This window comes from Myxocyprinus asiaticus, chromosome 6, assembly GCF_019703515.2.
Source record: "Myxocyprinus asiaticus isolate MX2 ecotype Aquarium Trade chromosome 6, UBuf_Myxa_2, whole genome shotgun sequence".
Taxonomy (NCBI): Eukaryota; Metazoa; Chordata; class Actinopteri; order Cypriniformes; family Catostomidae; genus Myxocyprinus; species Myxocyprinus asiaticus.
The window spans coordinates 38,081,111-38,108,035 of record NC_059349.1 but is presented as its reverse complement, the minus strand read 5'-3'; the positions used below and the strand labels follow the sequence as shown (position 1 = coordinate 38,108,035).

General features: G+C 36.8%; 1 protein-coding gene across 2 annotated transcripts; it reads left to right on the top strand.

Moving 5' to 3' along the window:
* Nucleotides 1–3,905: 3,905 nt before the first annotated feature.
* LOC127442234 (GTP-binding protein Di-Ras1-like) lies at nt 3,906–23,341 on the top strand. 2 transcript variants are annotated; one of them, XM_051700111.1, is made up of 2 exons: nt 3,906–4,029; nt 20,037–23,341. In XM_051700111.1, exon 2 carries the CDS (start codon nt 20,072–20,074, stop codon nt 20,666–20,668), a length of 597 nt encoding a protein of 198 aa, XP_051556071.1. In that variant the 5' UTR covers nt 3,906–4,029; nt 20,037–20,071; the 3' UTR covers nt 20,669–23,341. The 2 variants fall into 2 exon arrangements, with proteins under 2 accessions (XP_051556071.1, XP_051556073.1); XM_051700113.1 differs by lacking the exon at nt 3,906–4,029 and adding an exon at nt 8,375–8,449.
* The last annotated feature ends 3,584 nt before the right edge of the window (nt 23,342–26,925 follow it).

Sequence of the window (26,925 nt, the reverse complement as noted above, 5' to 3'; positions counted from 1 at the left end):
ACATTTTTCATGAAATTTTTCATTTTTCTTTGACAGTTTCTCTGTTTCATTAATTGTTTTATGTTTTATAATGATTTAAATCTGTAAATTGAGATGAAAACCCTAAGACCATTTCAAGGAACTTAAACAACAACAAAAGGAATTAGAATGCCACTGCGCACGTCTGGCCCTGAAGCATTTCCGGTAGTGGCAACCCAGAACTGTCAAATAAAATGACTAGCATGTCCTTTTAGAGTCTTGCTAAAACAGAACAAACGAGATATTTGCAAAAACTGAAAATAAAAACTGAGGTGTCATTACCGGACCCTTTAAATAAGAGTCAACAAATTTCTTAAAGAACCTCAAACGTTTACCTGAAGTGACTTATCCAGAGGTGTTGTTGATACTGAGCATCTACGCGAGAGAGGCGATGAAGCTGTTGTAGTTTAGGTGCTCACAATTATTGGGTAGATTGAGAATATTGAATCAATGAAGCCCTTCAATAAAGCTGTCTACGTGACCTGCGAACAAGTTAAGGATTTCTTTTTTTATGATAAAAAAGTTTTGGGGCCTGAAAACGCAAACTTTTGAAAACTGGTTTCAAAGTGCACGTTTTTGAAAACGATGCCGTTATCGTCTCCGTGTAAACATACAAAAACGCTAATTTGTTAAAACGATGATGTCATGCACACGAGTATTACGTGTTCAGTCTATAGGCATGCGTGTGTGTACTTCAAAACAACACGCGAGACATTCAAAACTACAATGGCGGACTACAGGACTGTGTTTGTGCTGCTCAAGACTTGTAGTAATAAAGCAACATCATCGTCTGTCCAGACAAAATTGTTCGATGCTTTCGCCATCTTCATTGTTTGTATTCACCTCTCTGTGGAAGAATGCTTATGTGCGCAGGCGTGTCATGTTTCTTTACAAAGTGACATTGCCAACTACTGGCCTGGCATGCGTAATACAGTGTTTTTAGTCGTTTTCACAGATCCGTGTGAACGGGGATCGTTTTGACAACATTGTCGTCTGTATGCGAAATTTTTCAAAAACGCAAAGGAAAAACGTTTCCGTTTTTAGTACATCGTTGTCGTGTAAACGTACCCTTAGTTGGCATAAATTTTGTTCACCTACAAAATGTGTGCTACAGTTGTTAGTACTGCACGTATCCATCCAGCCGTGTTGCTTCACTGAAGCGGTTTATGCGTCCGTTTGTCTTTATTTTTTTGGAGAACTAAACGCTTTAATTTCCATTAGTTCCAGGCATCCAGGGAGCATCCAGACACCGAATAACATGGTCCAAATTTTAATAATGACATTTTACAATTGTGTTAACGCTAGTAACGTTATTCGTGTTAAAGTCACTATGAATGAAGCTGTTGTTTTGAATGAGGGTGCATTCCATTCAGAAGTGTAACAAGGCAGGCGAGGATGGAGGATATAAATGCAGCTTTTAATGTAAACAAAAGATGAACAAGGTAACTCAGAATAAAATGAAAACCAAAACACAGGGAACCAGGTACAGAACATGACAACACATGTGAAGACTGACATGAACCCAGGGGAAACAAGGGCTTAAATACACAAGGGAAAACAACGGAACGAGGAACACCTGGGGTAAACAATCAGGGGAAAGCCAATCATGAAAGAAAACTACAAAGGTCTACAAAACTAACAGGAAACAGGAACGGGGAACAAAACAAGAATTTCAAAATAAAAGTCTAAGCACAAAAAACAGGGAATACGTGACAAGAAGGGATGATCCCTATGCCATTTTCCCTTCGAAGACTTTACCATCCACTGTGAGAGCTTTGAAAGGCTAAAAGCTAAAAAATAAGGGTCATTCAGACATTCTGAATTCTGAATCTCAAACTGAATTTCCGATAAAAATGACTTTAAAAGTGAGTTCTGAATCAGAACTCACTTTTAAGTCATTTTTATCGGAAATTCAGTTTGAAGCGATCTTATAGCATGACATCCTTTCAAAGTGCCATTCGGAGGAAGATTTATCCTGTTGGAACGCAGTCTGAGTTTGTTTCTAGCAGGAAATTTTCAAGGAACAACCATCCTAAGACAACAGCTGAAGGTAGATGAGGAGAGATTCACCAGCCAGACTAAGAAACCAGAGTTGACACAGGAACTCTGCATCATTACCCACTATGACATGACAAAATGATTCAGACATTGTGACTTGGAATACCACTCTTGTATCTGCCTTGTTAGCCACAGCTAAAGCTTATCCATGATCAGTGAAAGGGTACACAACAGGTTATCTACCATGAAGTAAATCTATCATGAAGAATGGGTCAAAATCACACTTGAACATAGTACAACACTGATATCATGTCTGCAAAAGGAAGCTACAAAATATTAAAATTTTGATTTTTTATTTTATTTTATTTTTTCATTTTTGTTAATATATTTATCAAATAATTAATTTTGAGTATTAGTGCCACCTTAATATTAAAGGAATATTCCTGGTTCAATACAAGTTAAGCTCAATCGACAGCACTTGTGGCGTATTGTTGATTACCACAAAAATTATTTCGACTCGTCCCTCCTTTTCTTAAAAAAAAAAAGCAAAAATCGAGGTTACAGTGAGGGGGACATTCTAAAACACTTAACGTGAAAAACGCTTAACGTGGCTTAATGTACTAAAACAGTGATATTTGAAGACCAAACTGAGTATGCACCTTATTGATTATGTATTCTATATACAGGCAAGCAGATGAGCCCAGAATCTGAAGTTAGGCACTTACAATGGAAGTGAATGGGGCCACATTTTTGGAAGGTTTAAAGGCAGAAATGTGAAGTAAATCATTAAAACAACAACAACAACAACAAAAAAGAAGCATTAACATTAATTCTTCTGTTAAAACTTGTGTATTATTTAAGCTGTAAAGTTGTTTTAAGAGTCATTTTTACTGTTGTTTTATGATTTGTTGACTACATCGTCATGGCAACGAAACTGTACAATTGGCTATAGGATAACTTTACACAGAAAATGTTAGTAAGCGATTTTATCACACTAAAATCATGTTAACACATATATTGTTTAAGTCTTGTAGCTATACTTTTGAAACAGTGAGTATTTTAACGTTTATGGATTGGCCCCATTTATTTCCATTTGTAAGTACCCAGATTTTTACTTTTTAAATAAAAGGAGAGGCAACTCAAAATTATTTTTTGTGATAATATTATGCCACAAATGCTATCGATTGAGCCTAACTGATATTGAACCCGGAATATTTGTTTAATAAGTTGTAGCTTATAACTCATATGAAAGGCGTTTCTGTTATTTTGCCCACCCCCTCTAGACAAATGTTACAAATTTCCCACTATCTAGATTCTGAAGCAAATGCACAAGAAGAGGGTGTGTGCGCATGAGAGCAGAGATTATTTAGCAGAGATGGGTTACTTCTATTAAAATGAATGGGAGAAATCGGAACGCTCAACCTTAGGAGCTCTGAGCGCCCAACGGTCAACAGATGTAGAAAGGAAGTCCAGCCTTACAGTTAAAAGAGCCAATCACCTTTTAGATACAGACATCACCTGTCAATCAACTGTAGAACGCGCATGCGCATTAGCTATACAAGCCGGAAAATTTGCATTTTTTTAGCGTAATATGAGGTAAAGAATCAAAATTTATGATTCCAGTATTGTCAGATTTTACTGCTGATTTGAAATATGTTCTTTTATCGTACTCGTCACCAATCATTTAGGAGATTTTGGTCTTTTCCCATTCAAGTAGATAGGAGCTGCACTGGCATGACTAGAAATAGCCTCCCGAGAGCGTTCCAAAGATGGCCGACAGTGGACTGACTTGCTAGAAGGATTTTGATGAGAGAGAGAGAGAGAGAGAGAGAGAGAGAGAGAGAGAGAGAGAGAGAGAGAGAGAGAGAGAGAGAGAGAGAGAGATGCAGTTGAGATTGGACTCTATCACGCCTTCATTATTAGTCTAAAATGCTTTAGTACCTTATTAGCGTACACTGTCATTCTTCTGTGCCGTCAGTCAAAGATCAGTCACTTGGGATACGTTAAGTTCAGGTAGGTAAGTCGAATCGCGCGCAGACGTATGAATTCAATTCATTCATTTAGCACCTTGCCGAATACTTATGTATGGACTTCTTGTGTTAACTGCGCTAGCCATAGCTGTAACGATGACATTCGCTTTAAAAATATTAAAGAAAATGGAAAACATTAAATGTACAAAAAAATAAATAAAATAAAAATAAAACATGTTTCTGCCTCAAGCTGAGATTTAAACATGGTTTTCGCCTTCACAGAGTCGTTAGAAAAGGACGCGCGAGTCTTTGCTTCTTTATGAATGAAACGCGCTGCGTATGATATCGTGATGCTGAACTCATAGTTTACTCCTGTGTCCAGTATCACAACCGGTCCCGTGCTTTAAAATGTATAGGATACATACGTACAAACTGTCTGCAGTCTAGAGACCGTGGAGATAACCATTTACACGCAACACGCGAGACTGCATCGAGTTTGTGCATATTCAGCCTATACATTTTCAATATTTGATAAATGTATGTGTGCGATAAACAGTATCACAGTAGTGGCAGAGGGTTGGTCATCCGTTTAATGGACAATGTATGTGCATTTATGTCACTTTTGCATCGCGAATTGTACGGAAATGTCATGGGTTTAAAATGCATCCATATATAATGATATGGGGATTTTGTATGACTAAAAATATAGGCTGAAAATATGGTCAAAGTGGACTAATGAGCTATTGTCTGCTTAGTGTACAACGTGCACATTGCGAAAGAGCGCTCTGCTGACGTCGTCCTGGGTGCATTAGTATAATAATATAAATCATAATATAGAGCCAATGCATGACGCCTAGTGTAGTCTTGTTGCGGAAGATGATGCAGGCTGCGCTCATAATGGAATCTAATGCAGCAGTTTATACAGAGCATAATTCGCAGGCGTGCATCAGTGATAGTATTGCGCCAGAGGCACTAACAGGATATTGGCAGGTGCTGAATAGAGATTGTTCATGCAAAACTTAGTTTGTTTTATTAGTAAGTTTTTATAAGCAGCAATAGGCTACAATACAATATAAATCCGTTTGCACTGATTCCCACTTCTTTGTAGAGTAAAACATGATATTGGAGGTATTAGGACTCTTTGGAATATAGTATGTGTTTTTCTTATAAAGGGATATTCCGGGTTCAGCTCAAGTTGATTACCAAAAAAATACATTTTGACTCATCCCTCCTTAGGTTACAGTGACACACTTACTGGAAGTCAATAGGGCCAATTTTAGGATGGTTGAAAGGTAGAAATGTGAAGCTTTTAAAAGCACTTACATTAATTCTTCTGATAAAATGTATGTATTATTTGAGCTTTTAAATAGTTTAAATTGTTATGTTTACAGGATTACAGGGTTTACAGTGTTAAGCGATTTTATCACACTAAAACCATGTTAACATGCTTATTGTTTAAGTCTTGTGGTTATACTTTTGAAACTTTTGTACTTTAACGTTTACAGATTGGCCCCATTTACTTCCATTGTAAGTGCCTCACTGGAACCCAGATTTTTGATTTTCTAGAAGAAAAGGAGGTACAAGTCAAATCAAATTTGGTGGTAATCAACATTATTCCACAAATGCTGTCGATAAATATTTTATGAACCTGGAATATTCCTTTGGGTTTTTTTATTTTTTTCACGAGGATAACAGATGTGGCTCAGATATATTGGAGATCAACACAAGTGACTGTATGACAGTAATAACTGGTCATGAAATGGTCATAATGAATTTAATATGCATATAATTTGAGGTTAACCGATTATGTATGTAAACTCATTGACAATTATACACTGTACAAACAAATCCTGTTGTTTTCACAAAAAACTAAAAACAAAACAAAAAACAAACAAACAAAAAAAAAAAAACTGGCAGCTGTGGTTGTCAGAATAATTCCGTAAAAAACACAGTAACAATGTAAACAACTTACAGTTTTACAGTAAAAAAAAAAAAACAAAAAACAAAAAAACAACAACGTCATAAACTTGATATTAACCTTCTGAAACTGTAAAAAATCTGCTTTTTACTCTATAAGGTAGTATTAATCACTGTAAAAATGACAGAAGGGCACATGATGACATGAAGTTCATCAGTAGTTGCTCTTCCAGGAGCAATGACCAATAAACATGTAGAGACAGAGCTCAGTGTCTGTGATGAGGAGGAGGGCGGGGCCGGGCTGTAAGTCCGCACAGCCGGGCTCCAATCGGGCTAATCAGCCGAGTAGAGGGATAAGGCCGAGCTGGATTTCGAGAAGGAAAGCCACTCGCAGCTGCTGTGTGTGTCTCTTTTGTCTTTGTTTCATTAAATATAAAAAATATTGCTCACTTGTTCCTCGACCTCCCCTCACGGACGGCGGTTTTATCTCTCTCCTGTTGATTAGCCGGCCATGCATTCTTGCCTTTCTCCTCGTCACAGTGTCACTCATACAAACACTAAACACCGTCAGGGTAACACATGTGAAATGTAAACAATGCGGTAAACATTAACTAAACTACATCAAATATAATACAGAACACCCCAATGTACGTAACTGATATTAAAAATAAGATTAAACGTAACTATTCCCATAAAATTTAGCCTAATGAAATATGATGGGTCATGCAGGGAATTGTGGGAATGCCCAATTTTTATTTTTTAGTTTTTTTACTGTAATTTCAACAATTTACTGTAAAAAGTACATGTACTCTCTTGTTAAACAATTTACATTTTAACATTAATTATACAGGAAAATCATACTTTTTGTATCTAATAAATGTATTTTTTTTACAACATTTTTATTGTAAAAACTACTGTATTTGTCTTTATATATATATATATATATATATATATATATATATATATATATATATATAAATGTACTGTATATTTTACAGTTAATACTCATTAATCAGTTAACATTTTTTTCTGTAGCATTTTACAATCTTTTACCATTAAAAATACAGACATTTTTTACAGTGTACCACCCAATACTCCAACAGTTAAACTGAGCAAATTCCGGGCTAAAAGTTTGCAATGCTATTAACAATTAATCAAAAGTATAGCAGCAAATGAAGAGTAGGTACTAAGCACCTGGAAAAGCAAAAAACCAGTGTATTTGGATGTTTTTTGTGGATGTTCTCAGGCAGCAAATCCCTAGTCATTTGCAAACAATAGCAATTGCTCAAGTTTTTTTTTTTTTTTTTAATTATTATCATTATTTGTTTGTGGAGGACAAGCAATGGAATTGATTTTGATTTAAAGCCTTATTTGGAATATCTAGACCTTTTTTTGGCTAACGTTTAGGTATTTAAGTCTCAGATATACTATAAATCAGCATTAAAGGAATATTTAATGTTCAGAACAAGTTAGCTCAATTGACAGGATTTGTGGCACAATGTTGATTACCAAAAAAATTAATTTAGACTTGTTCCTCATTTAAAAAATAAAAAAGCAAAAAATCGAAGTCACAGTGGGGCAATTACAATGAAAGTGAATGGGGGCAAATCTGTAAACACTGAAATACTCGATGTTTCAAAAGTATTGCTACAAAATGTAAACAATATGTGTGTTAACATGATTTGAATGTGATAAAATCATGTGCTAACCTTTTCTGTGTAAAGTTATATCCAATTTTACAACTTTGCAGCCATGACGACAAAACACTGTAAACACTAAAACCCTAAAACAACCATAAAAATGATGATTTAAGCATCTTTACAGCTCAAATAACACATGGGTATTAACAGAAGAATGAATGTAGTGCTTTTATAAAATTATAAGCTTGACATTTCTGTTTAAACTCTCCAAAAATTGTCCCCATTCACTTCCATTGTACGTGCCTCACTATAACCTCGATTTTTGTTTTTTTTTTAAAGAAAAGGAGAAACAAATTGAAATTAATTTATGTGGTAATCAACATTATGCCACAAATGCTGTCGATTGAGCTTTACTTGTATTGAACCCAAAATATTCCTTTAAGGTTTTAAGATGCACGTTGTCTACCAGTGTGTAGACCAGTATCTGGGATGAAAAACAAAGTCTCTCAAATTAAATATAAAACATCCTATCCAATCCTCTGAGGTTAATCCATGTAAAACTGCAGTATTCAATGATCTGTATCTATTTCAAAGATCTCACAAGATACTGAATATATATTAGCCTATATTAGACCTTCATGTACTCTATCAATCTGCTACGGCCTCATATCACATGAGCTTTGTTTTATGGTGTGGAAACATGCTGTGGAGTATTAAATCCTTTGAACTGGGTCACCGGAAGCACGTCCAGCAGAACAGACAAGGTAAAGCGCAATGATTAGCTACTAAGCCCAGCCCACAAAGGAGCAATCTGTTTGACAGACTGATCGAGGAAAGCCAAAGAGATAGTTCTCACAATGCTGGCAAGGAGACAGTAAAACTGCAAAACTACCTCATCATGATAAGGTAAAATGCAACAATGATTAGCCAGATTTGTTTTTGTTGAGTTCCTGTGGTTTGACTGACATATTATGGTGTCAGATATCTCACTTGTTAGCATGCATCTGAATTACTTAATTTGTGGTTGCTGTTTGTTATTTGAAAGTCTCTAACTGTCTTGTGCAGCGCTGAATTTCATTTTTATTGTGATTAATGTAGTTAGCTGTTGGAATCTAGGATGCCTGGTGAGATTTTTTGTTAACAAATGTGCATGTCTTGAAATTTGAGCTTAATTTAGCTGTCACAGTATTCATAAATTCCTTTTTAAAGACATATTTGGAAATTTATATTTTGTTAAAGTACATTCTCATGTTTTAGATTGATTAATGGAATCTGATTGAATTTGTGTTGAGATGAGTGTTAAATTTAGTCTGGCCAGTATTTGTTTATAACACTTTTTTTTTAATCAAGAGAGAGTTTTCTCATTTCCCTATACAGCTGATTGAGTGAGTTTGGTATAATCCAGGCAACATTTGGTGCAGAGAGATGACAGATGGTATTGGGGTATTTTTAGGCCATGTAGCTCTCCCACTAGGAGTCAGAATGTTTAGCTTCTATACAGTAAGCATTGTAATACACAAACACACATTTGCACACAAACACATCTGTGGCATAGGGATACACCAGTGATCACTGTGACAATAATAATTTCATGGTGTGTTGGAGGTTGGGCATTTTGCATTCAAATGCATAATCGTATTTGGTAAATGGGTAGTATTAAAATATCAGACTACTTACAGGCTTTTTACTTGTTTTTACTAAAATGATTTTTGCAACCTGGTCTCATACAGTAGAATCGCGTTACTCCACTTACATTTTTGCTAATTCTTTTTACGTAGCTAGTTGTACGTATCACAGCACTTTCCTGGTGAAATGAACACTAGAGGTGCTACAACAACGACTTATTCCCTTTCACACAAATCACGAGGTAAACGGCAGATCGTTAGTTTTTTTAACATTTACTTTTTGCCCTGTTCCTCACACAATGATATCTTATGACATAAAAAAAAAAAAAAAAAAAAAAAATGTAATAGTGCATGACTTGTAAGTTGATACATTTTAATTTTTGCATGGGATTAATCAAATTGCACAGGAGCTCAACTGTTAGAACGTTCCACTTGCCATGCAAAGGATCAGGGTACAAGTCCTGAAGAGCACGCAACTTGACATTGACCAAAAGTGTCAGAGAAAATGTTTTGATTGCTTCAGCTATTGCATTTTCATCTCACATTTGCTTTTTATGCCACTATTGGCTTAGGTTTATGATTTAGGGTAGGGTAGGTTTTGCTGATGTAGAACACGATGGAGCACAAACTACTTTGAATGATGAGAAATAGATAACACACTGTAAAATCTAACTAGTTGGCCTTAGATTTTTCTAGGCAATCAGGTTGCATGCTTTTTCAAGTAAACATTCCATTTTAGCTTAGGTATACTGAACTTCATTTTTTAAGTAATGTTAACTAGTTAAAAGTAAACTTACCTTATCTGTGATTTAAAATATCATTGTTTTTATTTAGTTATTTAAATTGAGTATAGCACATCTTATACAGTATAAGGGAAATTATGACTAAAATCTCAGTTAGCCATATGGCATATTGGGTTCTCCTCAGTACTTCTTAGTGCACATAAATCTGCACTTTTGTAAAGTACAGTTGAGTAAAGAAGAATTCCTTAAATCTAACAGGCTCCAAGTTCACCAGAGGTGACACTAATCACCCTTATGGTGACTTCACACAAATCACAACTATTAATCTGCTTCATCAAAATAACCATAGTCATAAGAATTAAAACTATATAAAGTTTTAAATAACAATTATTATTTTTCTAAATAAATTCCAGTTTTGAACAAACATCCATAATTTTTCAAGCGCAAGGGCTTATGTACTTTGTACTTGATAATTTTGAGTTAGTAGTTCGCAAAGCCAAAGTTTAAAGAATGTATATATTTGAGTTATTATTCACAAAAAATTTGACACTTCAAGTACTGTTCAATAAGGACCATTTAAATGTTTTTATTAAGGACAACTCTAGGAATTAGAGAGTAACGATAACTTAATTAAAACTAGTAAGAACATTAAAAACTTAAGCTTAAAGGTGCACTCAGTAATTCTAATTCAATACACTTTTTGTCAAATTCTACAAATATCTCCTCACAGTCTGCTAGCTGTCCGTTCTGTGGGTGGACTGAAAAAAAATCTAGTATTTGTACACAGCCCTGGCTCTGTAAATGGGACAAAAACAAAGTGGATCAGACCGATCCACACAACACTACTCCAGCCAATCAGCAACAGGGGATGATTCTTGTGCGTGCACAGGATGGGGGGTGGGGGCAGAGTGAGAGGGAAATTCATCAGAAGAGCGACGGCAAATCTGGCTAAAGGAACCTTTCTAAACCCCAAGGAGGACAAATGGCTGAGAAACAGACCAAAAGAAAAAGGACAGACGAATATAAACTAAAAAAAGAAGGATTATGATAAGTCGAGGGCTAGGAGCCGCGTCAACCTTGGCGAGGCTTTTCAGTGGTGGAGAGACCTCCGAGAGGTAAAAGGCTTGAAGATGGATGTAGAAGTTGCTCTCTTTCTTCTTGATAGGTGGGTAACATAAATTTTGCTATGTTTCACAGAACCCATATATGCTGTTGTTGTGATGTTAGATTTAGTAGCAGGAGAGTTGTGAGTGTCTGGAGCTGGTGTGCTTAAACCGTCTCGTCTTCTCTGCAAGTTATCTTAGCAGCAGCAACTTACAGTGGCAACAGTTTGCTAACCCACTACATAGCTAATGTTATTTACATTACTTGCTGTGTTGTTGTTCGCTCTAATCGTCTAACATTTGCAAAGGGTTTTATAGCCACAAAGATTTAAAAACATGTTTGGTAGCAGCCTCTTCGGTCACTGTGGTTTTGTAAGTGTTACTGTAAAATCAAACTAAACAATTAACTCTCACTAGTTCTAGTTGCTGTGTTTTGTTTGCTGTTTTTGTGCTTTTGTCCTTTATTAACGTATTAGATTTTTACTTTGCTTTGCTTCAGCTATGAGAAAGAGACCTCCACTTCCACGCTTTATAAGCCCGGAAGTCTAAACCATCTCCACTGCCCCTGTCAAGCATTGACTCTCAGTCTTTGTCTGAAAGATGAGGTCGTTCCCTTGGCAATGCGCGTGCATGAATTTGGGGGGCGGAGCTTTCGAAGGAGCACTGAAGGGAGGGGTGTGTTTGTTTTGGCAGTTGAGTTCGAATATCAACATTTTTCTCAGGAATTGCTGAGTGCACCTTTAAGTTGAGTAAACAATGTTTTTTTTTTTTTTTTTACAATTTGAGATAACATATTTACAGTATTTATCAATACAGAGCAAAAATCATGCACTATTTTTTCATACCCGTTCCTGTCCCTCTCCCTTTCTCTCTCAGTCTATGCATGCAGTATCCAACAATTTCATCCAAGTTTGATTTCCCAGAGTACTGACAGATGAATTGGTCCAGAAAGGCTCAGACACATGTGTGCGCACAGTCCGAGTACTCATCTCGGCCCACTGCACATGTGAACACTAATATACACATGCAAATACCTCTCAATCTCCTGTCAGCATCTTTAGAATTCAGTAGAACAAGACATATCTGATTCCTGAGTCGATTGTGAGCAGAAAATCCTTTTTTCTACAACAGAATATTGGTATCCATGGGGATATGACAAAAGAACCACCATTTATTGTAGAGTGAAAGTCTGGTTTGACTGATAAAGAGAATGCAGCTCTTTAGACAGTATATTATGCTGCAAAGCTTCTCATTCAGATTAGCAGACTCAGGCTAATGGACTCAGCTTGATGGGCATCCTGTGGAATTAAATGCAGTGATTCACCCTAAGCATCTTGTGCCAACACATTTATTGCAGTTTGTGAATAAGAGAAGCATGAGCTACTTTAAGCACATATACATTATGTTTTCCTATGCATGCCCACAGTTGTCTGTGTACAATTACTATTATTATTATTATTATTATTATATATATATATATCTATACTATATTGCCAGAAGTATTCGCTCATCTGCCTTTAGACGCATATGAACTTAAGTGACATCCCATTCTTAATCCATAGGGTTTAATATGACGTCGGCCCACCCTTTGCAGCTATAACAGCTTCAACTCTTCTGGGAACGCTTTCCACAAGGTTTAGGAGTGTGTTTATGGGAATTTTTGACCATTCTTCCAGAAGCACATTTGTGAGGTCAGACACTGATGTTGGACGAGAAGGCCTGGCTCACAGTCTTCGCTCTAATTCATCCCAAAGGTGCTCTGTCGGGTTGAGGTCAGGACTCTGTGCAGGCCAGTCAAGTTCTTCCACACCAAACTTGCTCATCCATGTCTTTATGGACCTTGCTTTGTGCACTGGTGCGCAGTCATGTTGGAACAGGAAGGGGCCATCCCCAAACTGTTCCCACAAAGTTGGGAGCATGGAATTGTCCAAAATCTCTTGGTATGCTGAAGCATTCAGAGTTCATTTCACTGGAACTAAGGGGCCAAGCCCAGCTCCTGAAAAACAACCCCACACCATAATCCCCCCTCCACCAAACTTCACAGTTGGCACAATGCAGTCAGACAAGTACTGTTCTCCTGGCAACCGCCAAACCCAGACTCGTCCATCAGATTGCCAGATGGAGAAGCGTGATTCATCACTCCAGAGAATGCGTCTCCACTGCTCTAGAGTCCAGTGGTGGCGTGCTTTACACCACTGCATCCGACGCTTTGCATTGCACTTGGTGATGTATGGCTTGGATGCAGCCGCTCGGCCATGGAAACCCATTCCATGAAGCTCTCTACGCACTGTTCTTGAGCTAATCTGAAGGCCACATGAACTTTGGAGGTCTGTAGCAATTGACTCTGCAGAAAGTTGGTGACCTCTGCGCACAATGCGCCTCAGCATCCGCTGACCCCGCTCTGTTATTTTACGTGGCCTACCACTTCGTGGCTGAGTTGCTGTCATTCCCAATCGCTTCCACTTTGTTATAATACCACTGACAGTTGACTGTGGAATATTTAGTAGCGAGGAAATTTCACGACTGGACTTGTTGCACAGGTGGCATCCTATCACAGTACCACGCTGGAATTCACTGAGCTCCTGAGAGCGGCCCATTCTTTCACAAATGTTTGTAGAAGCAGTCTGCATGCCTAGGTGCTTCATTTTATACACCTGTGGCCATGGAAGTGATTGGAACACCTGAATTCAATTATTTGGATGGGTGAACGAATACTTTTGGCAATATAGTGTATGTTGCCATTTATCTCTATGGACCTTTGTCATATTTCAGTCTTTGAAACACATTGGTAAACTATAGAAGTGTAAATGGTTCTTTGGTGTAGAAAGGTAAATGGGAGATCAGTCTCCCAATCACTTCAATGGTGGCATTTACCGTGCTATAGTTTATCTCTGTGTTCCAAAGCCAGAAATATGACCAGGGTCTATACAACATAGTCTCATGAAAACTTGTAAAAATTCATACAAGACTGCAAAATTGTAAGATATTGTACAACTTGGCTTGTATGAAAATCCTCTCATCACTTACTCACCCTCATGCCATCCCAGATGTGTATTACTTTATTTCCTCTGCTGAACAGAAGATCTTCAGAATAATTTCTCAACTCTGTTGGTCCATACAATGTAAGTGAATGGCTACCAAATGTTTGGAGCTCCAAAAGCACATAAAGAAAGCATAAAAGTAATCCATAAGACTCCAGTGATTAAATACATGTCTTCTGAAGCATTATGATAAGTGTGGGAGAGATACAGATCAATATTTAAGTCCTTTTTTACCATCAATTTCCACTTTCACTTTCACATTCTTTTCTTTTTGGTGATTTGCATTGTTCATGCATATCTCCACCTGCTGGCAAGGAGGAGAATTTATAGTAAAAAAGGACTTAAATATTGATCTGTTTCATGTCCAAATGAACATGTGGTTTGCAAACAGAAACGCCAGTGTACCGAGTCCCCATTTCCAATTACTGTGATTGTTTAAGAGTCAGTGGCAAAGTGCCTGTGTTCTATTCAGCAAACATTACATTTCGAATCCTAATGTCCAAGTGATATATTTCCCATTCACTTTGTTAAAAGCAAGGTCATTCCCAAATCCAGCAGCATCAGCACATTGCTGTGAGAGTGCCTTGGAGAACCTTGAATGAGGGACATGCATTACAATTTCCACTTGTGCCAAAGTTAATCTATAATAGAGTTTGGCTGGAATAGCGAGATGCTGTAACAGCATTAATAAGCTCTGCAGCTCTCCAGCTTTTCCACGAGGGACTTAAATAGATAAGACGGCATTCTGAGGGAGATTGACATAAATCACGGCACAGAAGCATGTGTGACACCTTGAGAAGGGCACCAGCCTGTCAGAGGCCTGAAATCCACAGACACTAGCATTGATCAAAGGCTCGGTGTCCTCTGCTCACTGATTTGAAAGCACACCGGGTGTGAGAGTGAGGTGAAGAGGCACCAGGGCTTCTCTCAGATGAGAGGTTGACTGCTGTCAGGATTGCTGCACCCTGCCAAGCATGTTGCTGCATTTTAAGCCCAGAGTGCAAGTACCCAGTGTCAAGCTTGCTGGATGCAGCGGTTCAATCTAAGCATGGATGTGAAAATTAGAACTTTTGTTTTTTTTCAGGAAAGAAAAATCACAAAAGAGATCTCTTTAATATAAACTTGTTTCTAGTTTGAGTGGCTTTTTAGATTGAGACTTTTGCTTATGTGATTTTACTCCTGAGAAATACATCTTAAAAGGGGATCTATTATGCAAAATTCACTTTTACATGGTGTTTGAACATAAATGTGTGTCGGCAGTGTGTGTACACAACCACCCTACAATGTTAAAAGTCCACCCACTCCTCTTTCTTATATTTCTATTAATCAAAAACAGTGTCTCAAAATGACTAGTTTTCATATCCGCTCTAAAGTGATGTCACTTTAGAGCAGGCCACGCCCACGACTGGTGAACAGCTATTATCATAGATCCTACCCTGAGTGATCGACACACTGTCCGCCATTTTTTTCTGCGCTGGAGCAGCTACAGTGAGAAGAATAATGTCTCAGCTTTGTAAGCGTCATAAGTGTTCTGTTGTAGGCTGTAAAAGTGAACATAAGTGTCTTCATGTACTCCTGGCATCAGAGCCACTGAAGACGCAGTGGACGAGTTTTGTTTTTGAAGAAAATGTGCCCCAAAACATACCAAAATTCGTGTATGTTTGTGCAAATCATTTTACACTGGACTTCTTTGTGAATGAGGGTCAATATAAAGCAGGATTTTCAAAAAATTTGACTCTCAAGCATGGATCAGTACCAACTGTTTGTGTTCCAGCTTTATATCCTGAAGATGTAAGTATCGCACTTTATATTTTGTGAATGTTTGCAAATCGCCTTTCCGAATGTGCTTGTTAGCTGATTCCACGGCTAATGCAGCTAAAGTTACCATTATCTCTGATTGTATTCACAGAGACCAGAGCTATGTCGTTATAGCTTGTTTGCACATGATGTCACGTCACTGCGTTGCTGTGGCATGATATGCAGATGGAGGGCAGGAAGTGATTTACTACATAAGAAGCACTATCACAAACTCAAAATGGCTATGTTTTGTGTCGTTTACGGTTGCGCATACATATATGGTTGAACTCCGGTATTTCAAATCAAATCAAAATCAAATCACTTTTATTGTCACACAGCCATATACACAAGTGCAATGGTGTGTGAAATTCTTGGGTGGTATTTACGGTTTCAGTCATATTGGTTCTGATTTGGAAAGGCACATCCCTCTTCCAGAAAGCGGGTGGGGATCAGCAGCTCATTTGCATTTAAAGAGACACACACGAAAACAGCGTGTTTTTGATTCCACCCAAAAAGAGGTATTTACAACATGGTATAATAAATGATCCGTGGGGTATTTTGAGCTGAAACTTCACAGACACATTCTGGGGACACCTGAGACTTATATTACATCTTGTAAAAAGGGGCATAATAGGTCTCCTTTAATAATCTCACACGTGTCTTCTCTGGAGTCGTAGAAGAGATCTCTGTCGTCACACAATTTGCTTAGGATGACCAAGATTTTCCAACATTTGCAATCAAATGTCAGAGATTTCATTATGAACTCAAACATTTCAAAATTTTCCAAGACCAAATTATTTGAGCAATGCTATCCACATCAATTTTATAGTTCTTGGTGTATGTCAAAAAGAACTGATTCTAACTCATTTTTGTCTATTTTTATTTATTATTATGGATTTTAGGAGAACAATTTGAGATGAAGTTGATACTTATTGTACATCAAGCATAACTGAGAACACCATTAAGTATCCTAAGCAGTGGCAGTTCTAGCTTTTATGACGCCCTGGGCGACTGCCCATGTCGCCCATGCCTAAATCCGCCAATGATCCTGAGCTATGAAAGAACAACCTCTGAATAATACAATTTTCCTCTGGGATCTTTACAGAAGATCATTGTCAAATACACATCATCTTAACTGGACAAGAATTCCTACAAAGGTGTTATGTAATCAGCTCAATATTTCTGACCCATATAATGGATGTCATGTCACATACCATCACATTTTAAAACAAATAATATTTGATGCACGTTCTAGATTAATTCGTATTTTTGGAGGTTCTGCAGAAATCTTAACTTGATTGGGGTATTGATTTCTGAACTTGGTATAAAGGCTGAAAATTGTGTCCTTGCTTGTTTCTGCATAATTTATACACAATTTAATGTGTGTTCTGAGTTTGTGGTTCTCTGACACTGATGGATATATGGTGTGTCTTTGGAAAATGAATTAATTGTTGGGTTTAAGCATGCTTTTAAAAGTAAAAAGGATGCACCTACAAATCTGTATCCATGAAAATATATGCTTATGCTGAGAAGCATTAAATTGCACGTACATAAATTGCATAAATTAGATTCTTAAAAGTGTAACTTAAAAAATGAAAACTTACAAACAGTTACTAAGTGCTTTAAAATGTATATGCTAGTGTGCTCGGGAGCTCAAAACACTATAAAATTGTTGTTTAGGCTCAGAGGCAATAAATAATGCACTGCTATAAACTACAGCAAGAGAGTGACTAAGGGCAAAGCACAGATACATCATGATAAGTTGCATTGTGATTTAATAATGGCATGATGGATGACAAGGCTCATGTCTCTTTCTTCAGAAAAGCCACTGGAGTCATGTCAGAAGCATTTCTAATAACACTTGCCATTTGTGCCTGTAATTTTAAATAATATAAGATAAACATCTAATGAATAAATGGTAAGTATGTTGAATGTTTAAAGTATGTTGGATTTAAATAGGGGTTACTCTGATTGTGTTTATACTTTTTTGAGATCAAAATGGTAATATCTCTATTCTTTAGAATCCAGGCAAGGTTCTTCAGTAAGGTTAATTAGCCAGTTACAATTTACTTTGTAAGACTGAGGGAACCTAAACATTAGAGGAAGCTCATATGGAGTGTTTGAAGGATAGGAATGCATAAGATACATTTTGAGGGTTTGGAAACGGCTTGATGATTTTGAAATCAAGAAAGGTATAAAGCAAAATTAATTTCTGAAATCACACGTCTGGACCGGCCTCTCTAAAATTCTCATTTGTTAACGAATGACAAACATCAGAGTGAGCTGAAATAAAAGTTTTGGTTGCAATTGTAGCAGGAAAGGCAGTCATCTTCCTGTAGTCCTTATTTGTGACATGCCTCTTTTGTTGTATTATTGATTGGCTGACCAATCAGTGCCCACATTTAGTCTCTATTAAGGCTAGTGCATGCCACTGGGGTGTGCTTAACTAAGTGGCCTTTTCTGGTCAGCATTTCCAGGGCTGGACCTTACCACCTGAAAGTTGAGTTTGGGGACACTTTCTAGTTTTATAATTGTTTAGCAGGCTGCTGATCTTCAGTTACATTGTGCCCTCTGTACATCTGCCAATGGTGGGTTTTAATATGGTTCGATATGATCGTATCCCTGGTAGGCCGATTTTTGTATGCCTGGTCATTTCTCGCTTGGGCTGCATGATTAAATCTCCTGATACACTGCTGTTTTTCTTCAACTGAAGCATGTCATTGTTTTGCTTTTACTAAAACATATTGCTTCAAACTTGCCAATCTTTTGAAACTGTTTTTTTATTTATTCACTTGGATTTGATTTGTTATTTGTACATCCCATTACATTTTGACTTGTTCATTTATTCAATATATCCCCTAAAAGTACCGTGGCCTCCATTTGGGGTGTTTGCTGGATCTATTTCTGTCCTGTTTGTGCTTGTGTCCTGAGCCCTAGCTGCTTTGCGCTGTGTTAGGCATATGTGCTGAGTGCCAAAGGCAGGAAGGCTTGCTCTTTTTTATATTGGTGGTGGTGTCCTCCTTACTGTGTGCCGTGCTCATCACCTGAATTCATCTTTGTGTGTGAATGTGTGTGTGTGTGTGCACATGTGAATGGTGTTTCTTTGGGACCCATTGAGTGCCTTGCTAGCCTGCCCGTTTTGCTGGTAAGCCTCAGCCCTATATGCTTGGTAATTGTATCTTATTGTGCTGCCTAACTGTGTTTCTTTGCCTTGTCTCCATTGCCTTGGGAGGATAGTAAAGAGCTGCTACAACACATGTTTGACCCTCTGTCTGCAATAACCAGTCTTATTACAGTTTTATTTAAATGTAATTCTATCCATTTTATCCTCTGTGCATTGTATTTAATAAAAGCTGTAACTTTGTGTGACTTTACCCACGTCTCTTGCTTTTCATTGGTGGAACGAACCTGTGTAATCCTTTCTGGGGTTAATAGTTATCTAATTGTCTGATAAATTCCCTGGGTGAAATTCTCAGGGTGGCATAGTCAGGTACGTTTTTAAATCTATAACTTTGGCATTTTATGCCACTCCCCTCGCCACGCAATGATGAAACATCAATACATCTGCAGCGTTCTTTGACACACAGTGTAACATTTCCAACTGATCTCACAGTGAATTCAGTGACAGTACGTCGAAAGTTCTTCAGCTGAAATCAGTTTATTCCTAGTGGCCGAAGCTGGAATTGTTTTTGAACAAATGGGCATGTGTGAACTCCAGTTTCCAGGTGAAATGTCCACAGTGTTGCGCCAAAAACAAGTTGTAAAGTTGTTTGTTGTTGTAACTGATGTAACAGAGTCAACAGGAATACATATTTTATATTCCCTGACCCAAACCCTAAACCTAAACGTCAGCAGAGTAAAAATGTAATCTTAGAGGGAAAATGCAACCTCTGAATCACACTGATCATTGATTATCATGTTCCTGATGCAGCTTCCACAACGTGCTATCAGTCGTGTCACAAGCAAAGATAAACAGGTTTGAATTGATGCAGATATTTCTGATGGGAGATGACGCTTGTCAGTAACTCTGCAGAACGGGGTCAATGTCATGGTAGCAGAACATTTGGTAGCAACATGTTTAGAGTGATCATGTTGAAACTTTAGTATGTTGGCACCCTTAACTGTACATACAAAACACCTGAAGTGCAATCCTCTAAATGTTTGTTTCATATATTCTCTATTAGGAGTAGAAAGTGAGCAGCTCAACTGAAGGCCCAAGATGCCAGAGCAGAGCAACGACTACCGTGTGGTGGTGTTCGGAGCTGGGGGTGTGGGGAAGAGTTCGCTGGTGCTTCGTTTTGTGAAAGGCACTTTCCGGGACACTTACATTCCAACAGTGGAGGACACCTACCGGCAGGTGATTAGCTGTGACAAGAGCGTCTGCACCCTGCAGATCACAGACACAACTGGTAGCCACCAGTTTCCCGCCATGCAGCGTTTGTCCATCTCCAAGGGCCACGCCTTCATCCTGGTCTACTCCATCACTAGTAAGCAGTCCTTGGAAGAATTAAAACCCATATACCAGCAGATCCTCGCTATCAAGGGCAACATGGAGAACATCCCCATCATGCTGGTGGGGAACAAGAGTGATGAGACTCAACGGGAAGTGAAGAACGATGACGGAGAAGCCCAAGCCAAAACCTGGAAATGTGCTTTCATGGAGACCTCAGCTAAGACTAACCATAATGTCACTGAGCTCTTTCAGGAGCTTCTCAATCTGGAGAAAAAGAGAAATATGAGCTTGAACATCGATGGCAAGCATTCTGGGAAGCAAAGTAGGGCTGATAAGCTAAAGGGTAAATGCAGCGTCATGTAGACTACATGTCATGGAGAAAGGGAAAACAGTGATATAAATTGGATATGGATTGATAACATAACAAAGGAACTGAGACAAGAATGGTGAGCAAATGAATGGAGATGTGTTATTTGACATTTCATGCACATTCCTGGAACAAGCATTTCTCTGACACCTCAGATTTCATCCTTCACCATCAGTATTGGCCTTAACAAGCACTGGCCCATTCATGTTGCCTTTTCTGTTTCTAGTACAGTGCATCGCCACCATCTCTTGCAATGTTTATATTCTACATCAAGAGATTGCTGAAAAACACTCAGTTTTAGACAGCAATCAGTTGCTCAGTGCAACAGCCTAGAAGCCCTTTCGAGTTCATAATACTAACATTCTGCTTTTAAAAAATGGTTACAGTACTATTTTAAATGAGAGTCAGGAGAGTCAGGCTTTAAATTGCCAATGTGCAGGCCAACACTGAATCTCCATGTGCAGAACTCTGTAGAAAGCTCTGCAAAGTTATTGCATTTTTATATTTTGAAGTATAATTTGATTATGCTTTCAGCTACTATACCTCAAAGTACAGTACTCTCAGATCCAGTTAATACATTTTCAAATGTTTAAATCTATTCTGCATTACACATATTCTGCAAAAATCAAGGAAAAAAAAAAAAAAAAAAAAGGCAGCAGATTCCGTCTGGGCCTGCTGATGAGGTCCCAAACATATGACTCATGATTTGCATATGTAGCAACAAAAAATAGTCTATAGCTGTGAATGAATGGCATTTGAATACACATTTATTTGTTTTTCATAACCTTTGTTTTGTACATTTGTTGAAAGGCTTTTGTGTGAGCCGAACCACCATTTTTGTAACTCATGGCATATTTGCTGATAAACACCACATTTTCCATCATGTTGAGAAAATAGTACAATATGGTAAAGTTATAAAGGTAGACAAATCACCCTTTAATAATGTGTTTCAGGTTTTGTATAAACCAACGTTTGATTGTTACCCTGATGATTACATGTTGTCTTTACTAATATCTTAAATAATGCCAGCCAATATTTAAGACAATCATTTGTTACACATAAACAAATTGATAGGGAAATAAGTTACTTTATTATGCTTTACAAAATGATTACCTTGATTTATTGTACTGACATCAAGGCAGTCCTCAAAAAATACAGACACTTCATATTCCATGCAGTCATCTGTAAACTAACAAGCACTCAGTCGTCATCATTGTCACTTCTGGCATTCAGCCCCTCCAAATTGAGACACTTATGGCCTCCTTTATACCATAATTTGGAGTGGGCCTGATTCTCTGTCTTCATTTTCTCATTTTTCTCAAGATGAACTGCTTATTTTGAAAGTATGATTGAGACAATAGCAAATGTGGCTCTCACAAAGTCAAACAGGAAATTAATGCAAATGCGTTTGAAATGAATGCATTTGCGGGAGTTGTCTCTTGGCAGGGTAAAACTAAATTAAGAGAAAAGTGTGACTTTCCACAAGCAACACAAACAAGTCTTCTCAAACTGTTTATTGGAGACCAGTGTATACACAGAAGATTCGATATGGTAACCTGAAGACAGACATTTCATATTCAAACATTTCAACTGTTTTCCAGATTTAGCCATTTTCATTTACGTCTTGAAAATCACCTTAAAGAATCAGACTTAACAGTTGCTGGAAACATTTGAATTTTGACCTAAAACTGATGGATTCAGTTTAACCTGTATATTTTGTGTCTTAAATGCCCCAATACCTGAGGAAACCAGTCCTACCAACAAATTTCAAATTCAGTAAGTGAATGCAATCAAATTGCAGATCAGCCTTTGGGATAAGAATGGTACCTCTGGTATCAAAAAGGGTCTTGATTGTATTTCTTTTTTTTTTTTTTAACCAGCTAAATGCCTTGAACACATGATGTGAATGTTCTCCACAAGAGCCCCTTTAATATGTTTTCAGGTTGTGCAACTTACCACTAAGTAAAGGCAGACAGCATTGTGTTATCCATGTTGGGCTGGTTTGCTTATAAAATACATGTAGTATATATAAAGTTAGTTTTTAAAATGAACAGGGTACAGAAGATGCGAGTAGAAGAAAGGAGACTTTACACAACAGCACCTACATCTCAGAAAGGGATAGTTCACCCAAAAATTTAAATTCTTTCATCATTTACTCACCCTAATGCCATCCCAGATGTGTATGACTTTTTCTTCAGCAGAACACAAAGATTTTTAGAAGAATATTTCAGCTCTGTAGGTCCATACAATGCAAATGAATGGTGACCACAATTTTGAAGCTCCAAAAGGACATAAGGCAGCATAAAAGTAATCCATACGACTCCAGTGGTTAAATCCATATCTTCAGAAGCGATACAAGTATGGATGAGAAACACACCAAACTTTAAGTACATCTTTACTGTCTATCTCCACATTCACTTTCACATTCTTCTTCTTTTGTCTTTGGCAATTTGCATTCACCATGCCGCCACCAACTGGGCAGGGAGGAGAATTTATGGTAAAAAAAGGATCTGTTTCTCATTGACACTTATCCTATCGCTTCTGAAGACATAGATTTAACCAGTGGAGTCGTATGGATTACTTTGTGCTTTTGGATCTTTTAAATTTTGGTACCCTTTCACTTGCATTGTGAGGATCTACAGAGCTGAGATATTCTTCTAAAAATCTTCATTTGAAAGAAAGTCATACACATCTAGGATGACGTGAGGGTAAGTAAATGATGAGAGAATTTTCATTTTTGGGTGAACTGTACCTTTAATACAAAATAGCAAATTACATTTATATGAACAAATTTTATTCATATTGTCTAAATGAAGTGATATATATATATATATATATATATATATATATATATATATATATATATATATATACAATTGTAGGTTTTTTTTATCTTTCTGATACAAAAATAATGTATTAAAATTCTAATTTAGATTTGGTTTGACCTGTAAATTAAACATTTTGCGAGATAATGTTGCAAAAGTCATTTCATGAAAATGTTACTTATTTATTCAGCCATTTCCTTCAGAAGCCTATATGCACCTAACTAATTCAAATGTGAAAATTGATTGATGAAATCATACTGCTATATATTTAATTCAGTACAGTTTGTACAAGTATAAATATAGGGTTATAACTATGTAGAAAGGTATTATTTACATTTACATTTATGCATTTGGCAGACATTTTATCCAAAGTGACTTACAGTACATTTAAGGTATACAATATTATACAAGTCCACTGTATACAGTTTTGATAAATAACTCGCATATGCACCAATGATATACTGTGACATGCATTACAATAGACCAGAAAACAAGAACATCAGTCATATACAGTTTCAACTTTACTGTCAGATAATGTTACAACTCAGCCCATTGCCTTGATTTATGTATATGATGCAATTAATATTTGGATATTAGTTCCCTGGATACTCCAACACTTTCATCCCATAAAAATGGTGCTATAATTTACCACCTCCTTACTGGTGACAGTAATTCTGCTGTGCACAGTTTTTGCAATCATATCATGGTAAAAACATTTCCCTCTTATTTTACTCTGCATAGTTTTGCTGAGAGAGAAAGAGAGAAACTGGTATTTACAGCCTTTAATAGCAATGTCCACCTATCCTTATATAGTTTAGGCTTAAGTACTGTAGAGGGTATTCTGATCCATTAAACCTGAATCCAATCTCTATAAAGCCCACTCAGCTGCTGTATGAGTCACACTGCTGATACCATCGGAGCCACTGCAAGCTGCATAAGATAAAAACTGCAGCACATCTTGCATTTTAAATAAATGGTAAATCTGGACTCTGTGAAGAGAAGAGTGTCAACTACCTGTGATCTTTGAGGTTTGCTTGACAACATGAATTGCAATGCCCTGCTCACCAATGCACACCAATTCTCTCTATAAAGCATTTTGTGAACCCACATGTATTTTATCATGCTCATAAAAGTCATTGTTGTAAATACTTGCAAATTGTATGTAAAGAAATGATAAATGACTCTCACCTGGGTAATATGGGAAACCAAGAGATGATTCAAACAGACCTATTGACAAAATACCTTTTAAACCTTTTTAAACACCTGTCCATGTGTTTGGTTATAATCCCAGGGGACTGTACATGTATCGGAAGTCTTTCTGGTCTGTTCTTGGTTTATCTTCATGCATTTTTCAGTTGGTATCCTAAATCTGATTTACACAGTGAGCACTTTAATTACCCAAGGGTAAAGGAATGTACTATGAAACATATTGTCAAAGTTAATGGACTTGTATGTAAATGATGACCTCCATTTCATTATCAGACTGTGCATGGTCCCAATCGATCTTTAGCCAGCATGAGGGCAAGGAACAAAACTGTGAAGTGACTTTTCAATCTAAATACTTTGCTTTATTTTATTTTCTTCTTTTTTGTACAATATTTTACAAAAGTGTTTTATTTATTTATTTATTTATTATTATTATTATTATTATTATTATTATTATTACAGCTATTGGCTCTTATTACTACTATGTATGATATGTCCTTTAGCAATAGCCTTTCAGACATGGTATGCTGTTCATGCATCCCAAATGAAGGAAAATAACACATACACTACCGGTCAAAAGTTTTGAAACACACTCATTCTTTATTATAATTTTTTCCACATTTTAGAATAATAGTAAAGTCACAAAAACTATAGAATAACATAAATGGAACTATGGGAATTATGTTGTGACTAAACAAAATCCAAAATAAATGAAAACTGTGTTATATTTTAGCATCTTCAAAGTAGTCACCCTTTATCTAGAATTTGCAGACATGTACTCTTGACATTTTCTCAACAAACTTCTGGAGGTATCACCTTAGGATGCTTTTTAAACAGTATTGAAGGAGTTCCCATCTATGTTGGGCACTTATTGGCTGCTTTTCTTTATAATTTGGTCCAAGTCATCAATTTCAAAAAATATATATATATATATTTTTTAATTACATTTTAGTTTTATAATGAAATAAATTAATATGGTGGCACAATTATATTTTTGTCTACAAAACTAATTTCAAACATTTAAGTATAAACCTTAAGATCAAAAGATATTTAAGATCATGAGAAACATTTCAGTCAAGTGTTTCAAAACTTTTGACTGGTAGTGTACATATACTAACATATATAAATATAGATATATACCTGCAAAAATTAAATATAATACATCTGCAAATTAATTTTCCTAATAAAAAAACAAAAACTGAATGCAAGCAATCTGTTTTTATTTTTTTTTTACCCAAACAACTCAATGTAGCCCCATGTGCCAAACCTGGTTTCCATAGCAACATCATGACAAACATCACACTTTCAGCTGACCCAGGTGTGAATACTTGAATACCAAAATTAAGGAATTCACAGAGCAGTAATGCATAAATGTACTCCCAGTTGTGCTTTAACTATGTTGCTGCATGTCATTTCAGTGCCAAGCATTTTATTGGACAAAACTGACAGAATTCAAAGTACATTTAAGAACTTCATGATTTTCTGAGGAACAGCTGTACAGAGTAAAATTGGCTTCTGGGGAACATGCATGAATTAACTATCCTGTGATCCATTGCTTGATTCTCTTTTCTCTCTCTCTCTTTACCCCCCTCCCAACCCACTTACCACACCACCCCATTCTTTTCTCAGCAGTATTGCAGTTTCCATGCAGCCTAGATGGAGTGCTGCAATCGTAGAGAGAGAGGAGAGACTTCAAAGTGCAGGAAAATTATATATATATATATATATATATATATATATATATATATTTACTATAAACACATCACACACTGTAAAATACAGCATACAGAATTCTGGAGCTCCTCAGGGAGACTGTCATGTCAGGCAGAAAGAAGAGGCAGATCCTCCCCATAGTCTTTGAATAACATTTAGAGTGGCTCCATGCCAACACATAAGGGCAAACATCTTTAAGATTTGCAAGAACAAATTTCACAGAGTCAGGTGGATTAATGGGACCATTTTTACAGACACAAGTATTTCTTTAAAAAGGCCTGTCCTGATGTTCTTCCTCTGCACTATCGTATTTTCGGAAATTCGGTTCAAAACATCAGACAGCTTTGTTAAGGAGTAACCACTGTAGGTGCTACTGGTTGTTTAAATCAGTTTTACTATCAGAAATAATAAATAATTAATTGTTATTAATTATGGAATAATCAAATAACAATTAAATAACTAAATAGTAATTAAATAGAATTTAACTCATTAAACTATTCTCCAGAAAT